Consider the following 12,300-nt stretch of genomic DNA (forward strand, 5'->3'; position numbering starts at 1 on the left):
TGAGCGCCGACTCAACTTGACTCCTCTCGGGGGTAAATCCAACACTCACAGGCGTCGGCGATTATCCGCTCCACAAATCACAGTACCAAAGCAAATATATATTCCAGCCGCATAGGGCTCAGCAGTCGTCGGGTAGGTAATCCAGTGTACATGTCCCTCGGTCCTCGCCTAGATCTCCTCGGATGAAAGCGCCATGTGGTCGGCCCAACCTGGATAAGACTCTAGATAACACGAGGAAGCGTTGGAGATGCTGGTCACTTTAGAACTCTAACCGCACGATGCACCATACACGATAGACTATTATTACTTGATAGAAATACGTCGCACTCGACGGTACAGTGCCAAACTCTGACAATTCAGTTATTAATTCGCACGAGGTCTCAATGCTATTCTAAGGCCAAACAGGCCATACTTCACCGCACGTCGTATCGTGGGTGAGGCTTCACGTTCTGTTACTAAGTTGGGAAGAAGGGTAAGGGACTTCTACATTTACTTGCGCCATATTTATATGCACGGTGAACAAATAGTGCCACTCTCATTTCGGTAGCCGTATCCCTGAGCGGAGCCGGGGCTAGTACGGACATGTCTCGTCGGTACCTTTGAACTTGACGCCAGGGGCTGTCGTTTGATATCCCTTGTATATTCCTTGTACATATGCACGGAATATCCCTTTAGCCTACTATAGCCCATAATAGTTCATTCTCTTATTGGACAATCGGTTCAGATCCTTTGAAGGAATGAGAATATCAACAAACCTGTAGGGAACGTCAGGGTACTGTCCCGCCTCACTTCCAGTGATGAAGCTAAGCTATGCTAACGGAGCGTCTGTTCCCAAAGCTAAATGCACGCACAGAGACAAAAAAGGTATGTATCTTCTTGTCTAACTCCAGGGAAGATGTTAAATAAGCTAATTTCCCAAAATGTTGGAGTTATCCTTTAAGCTGTATCGATAAGAGTAGTAGTATCGATAAAATCCTAACGATACCCATCCCTATCTGTGAGTCAATTGGTCGGTTCACGTGTGCACATGCGTTTGTCGGCCGAGCTGCAATTGACCATATTCACACGGTGGCCATTTTGCTCATGTCGTGCTCAGGTTGGGTGCTCGAGGTGGGAAACCAACCTGAGCATGACATAAGAGCACAATGGCCCCTGTGTGAGTATGGTCAATGACAGATTCTTTTCTCCACAACTGCACACCACTCAGAGCAGCTGTAACGCATGTGTCCATGAAGGGGAAAGCCAATGGCTTGTTATCACTTGTTGTTATACAACGTAACTAACTACGCGGTGATGTGGGTTCCATGTGGCTGCAGGTGGACAGCCTGTCGGTGAACCCGGGTCCGGAGGGTCTGCCGGAGCTGATGGTGTCCCAGCCAGGCTGTGGCTACGCCATCCTCCTCTGCTCCTGGACGCAGCAGGCCTCCCCCAGCTGCTGCTCTGCAGAGGAAGCCCCAGCCACTCCTGGGAGGTATTCACCATTATGATATTGAATTAATTAATGGTTTATTTCAAACAATTAAAAATAATCAAAAAAATAACATGAAAAGTCCAAATTAACACTTTAATCGCCAAGGACGCCTTAACTCGTCATTCCCCGCCATGCTAATTCTGCCAATGGCCGTAACACGTCATTGAGATCAATATTTCAAAAATCTGTGATCGCAATCATATTTCTCCCGCGGAGACTTGAGATCTACTGTTGATCCCCTCTCAACTCTCCAACGGTTCAAGAGCGCCATCTGGTGGCCGATCGGCGGATCGCCCAAACCGGAAACCGGAAAACGGAAACTGGTGCTCATCCAAATTCGGTCCGATCACTCGCTATAGGTCCCGGGACTCGAGCGTGACACAATGGATAGCGATCCGTTACCAATAACTCGATAAACAACATGATTTGGACGTATATACTATTATACAACCTGGAGATGGATCGCATATTTCAACATCCCATAATAGGAATATTTTTGCTCCACGCTTATTGCCCAACGGCCCGAGGAGACTGGGGTAAGTTTCAGCGTTTTTTTTACCGTGTTCGATACAAACTGCTCTAATGATCATATCACCCACACTAGATGAATCATCTAACGTTGGCCACAGAATTATAAACGACCCCCCCCCCATCCGGTCAACATCAGATGATAAGTAGTAACTTCTAGAAGCACGTCCATTTGACATTTTTCATCTTGCGCCGATCGCTATCAACCTGTATTTGATCATCAATATAATGCATTTAGGGCTATAAATCACGTTCTGCAGAATGCTGCAGAAAACGATAAAAACATATTTATACTTTAGACCGTATTTTAGTATGAATATGTGACTGAAAAAGTATAACGTTCCTACATCCTGAACGATAGATAATTGACGTTGAATGGGCCATAGTAATCTCAATTTAGCAATACAATTTAAAAAGTTATAGCCCTGCAAAGAAGGGGAACTTCTCCATAGACAAATAGAGCTGGCAGAGGATGGTATAAGGATGTACATAAGCGTGGCAAAGAAAGTGTTCAAATATAAAGATAATTTGCTGTGAAAGAAAAAGAAAAAATCTAAATTAAACTCTTATCAGGTCCTACGCCTTATTATAATGAACAAAAAAAACTAGAAAATTTGTTCAGCCTTTCGTCTTTCGATATATCAACCACTTCATCATCAGTCGTGAGATACATAACCAAGTGCAGCTTCAAACACAATCAAACGTTTTCCAACTAAATTATCTGCATCACTTGACAATCAGTCAACCAATCAAGTTAATCTATAATCATTACTGTTAATAATAGGTTATTTTACAATCAATCGGCTACTGTTCATCCAGTTTCTTTAGAAAGAAAAGGGTACATGCTGACACAGAAACAAACGGATATAAGACAAGTCGGTCATTTCAACATCTCCAAGAATCTCTTTTGTATTACATTTTGATACAAAACCCCGGCTGAAAGTAATTCAAGCACATCAGAGAACTTGGAACCAAGTCACTTGCAACCTTCTTTGGAGCTGCACAATGACCATCGAGGGGTAAAAGCAGAGGGGGGCACACCTGGGACGCAAGGTGTTGCCGTTGAGCCCTTCGGAGGTGTCGTGGGCCTGTCAACGAAAAACACCAATGAAGGAGGGTGCCCACCTGAAGACCCCAGTGAAGCTTTTACCACTACCCCATTCAAAAAAGTGCTGATTATCTAAGGGATTGTAATATAGTCCTATAAGCTCAACTGATAAACTGGAGAAATCCAGTGACTGCTGTGAAAGTGCAGCTGACAACAAGGGAAAGACCATGTGACGGCTTGGAAAGACAGCTGACAGGAAGGAAAGACCCCAACGGGGCTGTCATGGACTAGCTATCCATGATGGCAGGCTCCGTCGCTTAATTAAGTGCACAAAAGCCACCCCTCATTGCTACGAAAAGTCTAAAGAGAAAAACACCCCTAGAGTCTGCGAGAGCGGGGGCGGAAGATGACTCATCGGCTGACCACCCGGTAACTGACCCAAATGTGCCATATAAATAAAGCTTGATTGATAGATATAACTATAGTAGGGCTGTCCCCGACTAAGGATTTGGATGGTCGACTATGATTGGCCAAAATTTGCCGTTAGTCGACTATTGGTAAAACAAATTATAATAATAATATATATATTTTTTTTAATTCAATTTTATTTAAAAAAAAAATGTATCATTCCATTTGGGCTGTGGGGGGTGATTAATGTCTGAAGGAGTCGACTGAAGGCTTCTTGTCCTCTGCAAAAGCATGCAATTGGTCCACTGATGGATACAAATGATATTTGTCTAGTCTAGTGTGTTCATTCGATGGGTGAAATCCTCTTTCAGTGCCTCTGTGCCTGTTTTCTTAGGCAGTTAGCCTTTGGTATGCGTGCCATTAGCGTTAGCCACGCTTCTAGGCCTCTTTTATTTTGGAAAGAATGATAAAAAAAATATATATATATATATATATTTTTTTTTTATTCGACTAAGATGTTGGCTAGTCGACTACGGCTCCTTTCGACCGATTAGTAGACTAATCGACTAATAGGGGTCAGCCCTAAACTATAGTATATTATAGTATATATATAATATGCTAATTCTATCTTACTACCTCTTATGCACTGTCATTTAGAACTGAACACCATTTCCACTGCGTTAAGAGCGATGCACTGCTCTGTTGTTCTATAAAGTCATTTAGAACTGAACTTTGTAAAGAAACTCAACGTGTTAAGAGTGATGCACTGCTCTATTGTTAAGTTAAGAGCGATGCATTTTACTATTTACTATTTTACTCTATTCTATTTTATTATTTTTATTACTGTCTATTTTAAAACTGAATCAAACCGTAAACAAAGAGGCCTATTGGGATGTTAAATCCGAATGTGAAAAACTGTGATTTGCTTTACCTTGCTGCTGTCTTTTTTACTGCTGTGTGTGAAGCACTTTGAGCTGCAAGTTTTGTATGAAAGGTGCTATACAAATAAAGTTATTATATTATTATAATAACTGTTTTGTGACTGTCACATTATGTACAGGTATTTAGCTTTTGCTTCAAGGTCTGAGTCTCTGAGACATGTTTTTAAAAACTATTTTTTATTTTGTGTGTCCCAGTGAGGGTCCCCCCAGAGATGTAATTCTTCACTTGACCACTGGGCGGATCCACAACAAGAACGTCTCCACTCACCTCATTGGAAGCATAAGCAGAGGTTATTTTGTCAAGAGGCTAAACCTTTTTCAACTAAATGAGTAAATCATAAGAAAGTATGTCTAACCACAACCTGGCCTATATAACTATATGATCCAAGTGATAATGTCTCACATACTATCTGTGTTGTTGTTGTTGTTGTTGTTTTAACAGGCTCCAAGGAAGAATCCTCTAAATGTGGTCTTTTTGCCCTCTGCACTTTGGATGGTAAGTCGAGAGGTTTTCATATATTATTATTAACCCACGGCCAAATGGTGGAAAATGTTGAGTGGATGGAAATGTCTTGAATAGTTTAGTCAACTTTATTATCCCACAATGGGGACATTAATTTGGCTTCTGCCTTGCCATACAAAGACTTAAAGAGACAAACATCAACATACACGACTTACAAAGTTCAATCAGTGGGCAGTTAAACTTTACTACTGCCATATCCTAATACACCTGTAGAATACATTAAAGTGCACCCCCCCCCCCCCCCCCATCAGAATATTTAGATAATAACGGACAATAGACCTGTTTGCCGTATATGTCAGACTCTGTGTGCGCACGCATCACCGGGGCAGAAAGGAATGTAATCCTGGTCAGAACAACGGGGCAGACTACAATATATATATATATATATTTTTTTGTATTATCTTTTTCCCCCTCCTTCTTTTTTCCGATTTTTCTCCCAACCCACTGTTAGTCGTTATGTCAATTCCCAACACCCTTCCTGGTTGTTGCGCACTTTCCCCTACTGTTGGTCCGAGAGGCCGGAGACTGTCGCATGCTTTCCTCCGACGCATGTGCAGCCAGCCGGCAGCCAGCCGGCAGCCAGCCTGGCAACGCAGACTCTCACCGGGAGAGTGTAACGTGTGGGAGGCCGCACTACCTCTCTCCAGATCCTACCCTCGCTGAGCAGGCGCCCCGACCGAACTGTAGGGGTCGCTGTCCACAACGCCCAGGACCCACCCACGGCTCCCCTCCCCCTGACTCAGCCAAACGAGTTAGTATAGCGATCAGCCCGAGCCAAGGCAACGCTGACTCTCCGGGAGTCGAGACCGCAGCCTCTTGCATTGGTGACGAGCACAATCTCCGCTACGCCACCTGACCGCCCCTTATTTGCATTTGTTAGCCATGCTAGCGATCTAAACATCGATCCATGCCAAAGCTAGATATGTAAAAGGTGAACGACTCACACTCACAGCCATGCTGATTTGGCTAAATTACATACAGCCGTTTTCGTTTGAAACAACTTTTAGTCAGGGGAGTGCCATGGGTTCTCCATAGAGCCCCGTCGTACTCTTTTAGCGCAGAAGCTCATGCAGGTCCGGGGCAACGTAGGGGCGTTTTCTCATTAGGAACTGTTGCCTCCGTTCCGGTCCGCTCTGTCCTCGAGAACGATAGTCCCCCCCCCCCTCCCCACTCCCCCGCTGGCCAGCTTCCTCACTACCAATCTCGTTTCGTCCCCGAGCACACTTGAGGGAGCAACACCCCAATACGGCAGGTGGCAGTATGCACCTAGTTGGTTTGCTATAGCTGGCCTGGGGAGGGTGTAGAACTACCACATGCCTCCTCCGATACATGTGGAGTCGCCAGCCGCTTCTTTTCACCCGACAGCGAGGAGTTTCACTGGGGGAACGTACTGCGTGCGGAGGTTCACGCTATTTCCCCCCAGATCCCCTCCCTGCTGAACAGGCGCCCCGACCGACCAGTAGGAGTCGCAGTTTACAACGACCAGGACACATACACCCCACCGGCTTCCCACCTGCCAATGGACCTATCTCAAACCCTGCCCTCTTTTCTTGATCCTCCAATCACAACTGTTGCTTACCTCGGACAAACAAACTTTGTGATTGGAGGATCAAGAAAAGAGGGCAGGGTTTGAGATAGGTCCATTGTGTTAGTAGGGACGACTGACCAAGCCGGAGGTACCGCTGACAGCTGGATTCGATCCCAGAGTCTCTGCGGTGGTAGGCGAGTGCTTAGTCCACTGCGCTGCCCAGCCGCACCATGTTCACGTATGTTCACTCAATACTTGGTTGGGGATCCTTTTGCACAAATGACTGCATCAATGTGGCGTGGAGGCGATTAGCCTGTGGCATTGCTGAGGGGTTATGGAAGCCCAGGTTGCCCAGCAAGCCCAGGGACTTCAGCTTGTCTGCAGTGTTGGGTCTGGTGTCTCATTTTCCTTTTTACAATACCCCATAGATTCTCTATGGGGTTGGGGTTCAGGTCAGGCGAGTTTGCTGGCCAATCAAGCACAGTAATACCATGGTCATTAAACCAGTTATTGGCGGGGGGGGCAGGTGGCGCACGGAGATTACGTTCGTCACCAACACCGGGAGACACTAGGATTCGCCTGTTCGAATCCAGCTCCCGGCGTTGCTATCAGCTTGGCTGGCCTCTCACACTGATACAATTGGCTGTATCAGGGGGTGGGAAAGCTGAAGGGTGGGTCCTGGGCGTTGTGGACAGCGACCCCTACAGTTCGGTCGGGGCGCCTGCTCAGCGAGGGTTGGAACTGAGGAGAGATAGTGTGGCCTCCCACACGCTACACTCTCCCCGGTGAGAACCTGCGCGGCCAGGTTGGCCTGCCCCAGGCTGCACATGCGTCGGAGGAAAGCATGTGACAGTCTCCGGTCTCCCGGACCAACAGTAGGGGAAAGTACGCAACATCCAGGAAGGGTGGGATGGGAGAAAAATCGGGAAAAAGGAGGGGAAGAAAGATATAAAAAAAAAAAAAAAAAAAAAAACAGTTATTGGTACTTTTGGCAGTGTGGGGCGGCAGGTGCCAAGTCCTGCTGGGAAATTAAATCAGCATCTCCATAAAAACGTGTCAGCAGAAGGAAGCATGAAGTGCTCTAAAACGTCCTGGTAAGACGGCTGCGTTGACTCTGGACTTGAGAAAACACAGTGGGCCAACACCATCAGACCACACGGCACCTCAAATCATCACTAACTGTGGAAACTTCACACTGGACTTCAAGCAACGTGGATGATGTGCCTCTGTCTCCACTCTTCCTCCAGACTCTGGGACTAAATTGACTTTCATCTGAAAAGAGGACTGACTGAGCAACAGTCCAGTTATTTTTCTCCTTAGCCCAGGTAAGACGCTTCTGACGTTGTCTCTGGTTCAGGAGTGGCTTGACAGGAGGAATGCGACAGTTGTAGCCCCATGTCCTGGACACGTCGTCTGTGTGTGGTGGCTCTTGATGCTCTGACTCCAGCCTCAGTCCACTCCTTGTGAAGCTCCCCCAAATTCTTGAATGGGTTTTGCTTGGCAATCCTCTCAAGCCTGCGGTTGTCCCTGTTGCTTGTGCAACCTTTTCCTTCCACTTAACTTTCTATGGATAACCAGACCAACAGTAGGGCAGCATGTGGTAGTCTACACCCTCCCCAGACCGACAGTAGGGCAGCCTGTGGTAGTCTACACCCTCCCCAGACCGACAGTAGGGCAGCATGTGGTAGTCTACACCCTAACCAGACCGACAGTAGGGCAGCATGTGGTAGTTTACACCCTCCCCAGACCAACAGTAGGGCAGAATGAGGTAGTCTACACCCTCCCTAGACCGACAGTAGGGCAGCCTGTGGTCGTCTACACCCTCCCCAGACTGACAGTAGGGCAGCATGTGGTAGTCTACACTCTCCCCAGACCGACAGTAGGGCAGCATGTGGTAGTCTACACCCTCCCCAGACCGACAGTAGGGCAGCGCAACGACCAGAAAGGGAACTCTCATAGCGACTAAATTAGGGGATGGGAGCAAATGATAAAAGACTATATAGTATATATATATATATATATAAAAATGTAAAGGAGAGAGAGAAAAAATGGAATTATATCTCCTGACGACTCCTTGCTGTCAAAAGTCACGCTCCTAATCGCTCTCACACAGAGCCCTGGACATGCCTGTGTAAACCAATAAAGATCAGAGAGTGATCATTTACACTGGGGGCCGTAGTGACTGAAATGTAAAGGGGCTGTAAATCAGCTATGTGCCTTAACTTTAAACTGCAAAGTCAGTGTCTAGTGAGCCATGGTGTGGAAATGAGATGACTCCTTTTGGCCAAGAGCATAGCTTTTCACTCCTCGTCTTCCTAAGCGAGGTGATGGGTTGGAGATTAATGGGTTGGAACATAGGGCTCCGTTCATTTAGCTCTGCCCATCCCATTTTATTTGAATTCTGCACCTTCTCCTTATTAAATCTTTATATATATTATATTTATAATATAAATATAAATATATATATATATATATTACAATTCTGTGCCTTCTCATTATAAAATCTTTATATATATTAAATGACATGCTTTGTGTACAGGTGCAAGTAAAGCCGCTTTAATTCCTTGAAACGAGAGAGACATTGGTGGGAGTAGAAATATAAACCAAAAAAATCTTTAGTCAACAAAATGTAAACGAGACGAGATAAATGAGAATACGACCAGCCCTCAAACTGAACAGTGACATCTCCTTAGCAAACGACCTCAATACCTTCTATGCGAGGTTTGATGCTGGTAATAACAACACCAGCTCACAAGCCTCGGCAATGGGGGGGGGGGGGGTCGGCTGCTGATGGAGGCGCAGTGTTCAGGGTAACAGAGCATGAGGTGAGGCGGACCTTTAAAAAAGTGAATATCAGGAAGGCAGCAGGTCCGGACGGCATCCCCGGCCGCGTCCTAAAAGTCTGTGCCGACCAACTGGCCCCAGTATTCACTGACATATTTAACCTGTCCTTAGAACAGGCTGTCATCCCCACCTGCCTGAAGAAGTCCACTATTATCCCTGTACCCAAAAAATCCAAGCCTGCTTGCCTCAACGACTACCGCCCTGTAGCTCTCACCTCCATAGCCATGAAGTGCTTTGAGAAGCTAGTAAAGGGCTACATCTGCTCCTCCCTCCCCATCAACATGGACCCCCTGCAATTTGCATACCGCCCCAACAGGTCCACGGAGGACGCCATATCCCATGTGCTGCACACAGCAGCATCACACCTGGACAAGAGGCAGGGGAACTATGTGAGAATGCTATTCATCGACTACAGCTCGGCATTCAATACCATAGTCCCCTCCATACTCATAGCCAAGCTCAGGGACCTGGGCTTGGGCTATGACCTCTGCCAGTGGGTCTTGGACTTCCTGACTGGCAGACCCCAGGTGGTGAGAGCAGGCAACTGCACCTCCTCATCCATCACCCTCAACATAGGGGCCCCCCAGGGCTGTGTTCTGAGTCCCCTCCTCTACTCCCTGTACACACACGACTGTGTGGCTCAGCGGAGTAGCAATACAATCGTCAAATTTGCTGACGACACAGTGGTGGTGGGCCTGATCTCTGCCAACGACGAGAGGGCCTACCTGGAAGAGGTCAAGGTCCTGGCGGGATGGTGCCAGGAAAACAGCCTCTCCCTGAACGTCAGCAAAACAAAGGAGATGATTGTGGACTTCAGGAGGTCGGGGGTCAAGGACTACAGCCCCCTCAGCATCGACGGGGCACCGGTTGAGAGAGTCAACAGCTTCAAGTACCTCGGAGCCTACATATCCGAGGACTTGACATGGACCACACACATTAACAGTGTGGTGAAGAAGGCACGACAACGCCTCTACTTCCTCAGGCGCCTAAGGAAGTTCCAAGTCAGCCAGAAGATCCTTAAGAACTTCTACTCATGTACAATAGAGAGCATCTTGACCGGCAACATCACCTCCTGGTTTGGGAATAGCACTGCAAAAGACCAAAGCAGACTACAAAGAGTGACACGTTCAGCCGAACGCACAATTGGAGGGGGGCTCCCCACCCTCCAGAACATTTACTACAAGCGTTGCAAGGGGAAGGCTAAGAGAATTATTAAGGACTCGAGCCACCCGAACAACTGCCTCTTTGAACTGCTGCCGTCAGGCAAGCGATACAGGAGTCTCAAGGCGAGCACAGAAAGACTCAGAAGTAGCTTCTATCCCCAGGCCATCAGGCTGCTAAACGAACAATGAATGAACACTACACAACAACAACCACCAAACACACATAGCACACACATCCACACGCACACACTCACTTTAAACAAACACACTGTAGCACCCACTACACACACTTTATAGCACACACCCACTTTAAACAAACACACTGTAGCACCCACTCCCCACACTTTATATTTATGGATGAAGGATTGCACTACAACTCGTACACCTTACTGTAAATTGTACCTAAAATTGTACCTCATCCCATTTCTGCTTTGCACTAGATAGTACTGTACATTAGTACACTGCATAGTATTGTGTATTGTATATTATATGGTAACTCAGAACATTGTACATATGTCTATACCGAACAACTGTGACCTCATTTTCTTCTTCTAAATTCATGCTATATTATGTTATTATGTTATTTGATACTATCTTGTCTAGCACAGTCTCTGGAGCGTAACAGTAAGAAGCATTTTGTATGAAAGTATTCTGTACTTCTGTATGACAACTATTAAAGAACTTGAACTTAACTTGAACTTGAACTAAAGCAGCTAGTGGTGAGGAGTGAAGGAGGCAGCCAGCCTAACGCTCGCTAGTTCCCGTCCTCTCATTATCACTCTTTGCCGTCTTTCCATTCTGATGAAATGTGTTGTCTGTATTGTTTTTTGGTGAAGTGCCCCTTTAATCTTTAGATATTGTGCTTTCCTAGGAACCCTCAAGTTGATGGACAGCTCAGAGCAGTTGCTGTGGTCGGTGCAGGTGGACCACCAGCTCTTTGTTCTGCAGAAGCTGGACGTCACTGTGAGTGTGTGTGTGTGTGTGTGTAAGATAAGAGATATTCCTTTATTGATCCCCTTGGGGAAATTCAGGCATCATAGCAGCATGGGGGGGAGGGGGGGAGGGGTACAGGTAGTAAAACAACACAGTATACAGGTAGTAAAAGACAACACAGGCAGTGTAAACAATTTGATCAATATGGTCAATATAATTTACTATCTGACTAGCTGAGGAATATTCACATTATTCACAGTGTCACATGAGGTGCAGTATGCAAGAGGTAGTGTTATAATAATTTACTATCTACTGAGTATACATTAATCAAAGTACCAGGGTAGTCTACTTTGTCCCCCTTGGGTTCCTATAAGTCCCAGGTCAATGTCTGGTAGCAGTCGCTGTCGCTGCCCCCTGTTGTGGGGCCTGGAGGCTGCTAGTCGCTGCCCACTGTTGTGGAGCCTGATGGCCGCTGGTATGAAGGACTGTCCGAGGCGGTTAGTTGAGTGTCGGGGGGGGATGAGTCTGTGGCTGAACGAGCTTCTCATCTTGACTAGCTCGTCGTAGAGGGGGTGGTAGGGGTTCTCCATGATGGCATCCAGCTTCCTTATCATCCCCCTCTCTACCATCACCTCAAGTCTAGGTAGCTCGACTCCCACCACGGAGCTAGCCTTCCTCACCAGCTTGTTGAGCTTGTTGGTGTCCCTTGAGTTGATGTAGCCTCCCCAGCATGCCACAGCATAGAAGAGGATGCTGGCCACAACAGACTGGTAAAAAGACTGCAGCAGTTTGTTGCACACATTGAAGGACCTGAGTCTCCTCAGGAAGAACAGCCTGCTCTGTCCCTTCCTGTAGAGGGCCTCTGTGTTGTCCGACCAGTCCAGTTTATTGTTCAGGTGTACCCCAAGGAACT

General features: G+C 46.6%; 1 protein-coding gene across 1 annotated transcript in view; it reads left to right on the forward strand.

Annotated features, from left to right (window-relative positions):
* itfg2 (integrin alpha FG-GAP repeat containing 2) overlaps nt 1–12,300 on the forward strand; it is a 42,237-nt gene that overhangs the window by 17,146 nt on the left and 12,791 nt on the right. Inside the window, exons 6-9 of the mRNA XM_084331183.1 lie at nt 1,317–1,471; nt 4,592–4,686; nt 4,839–4,892; nt 11,326–11,417. Of these exons, the coding sequence (XP_084187309.1) occupies nt 1,317–1,471; nt 4,592–4,686; nt 4,839–4,892; nt 11,326–11,417 (396 nt within the window). The remainder of the gene's footprint in view (nt 1–1,316; nt 1,472–4,591; nt 4,687–4,838; nt 4,893–11,325; nt 11,418–12,300) is intronic.

The sequence above is a fragment of the Notolepis coatsorum genome (assembly GCF_963971535.1).
Source record: "Notolepis coatsorum genome assembly, chromosome: 15".
Classification (NCBI taxonomy): Eukaryota; Metazoa; Chordata; class Actinopteri; order Aulopiformes; family Paralepididae; genus Notolepis; species Notolepis coatsorum.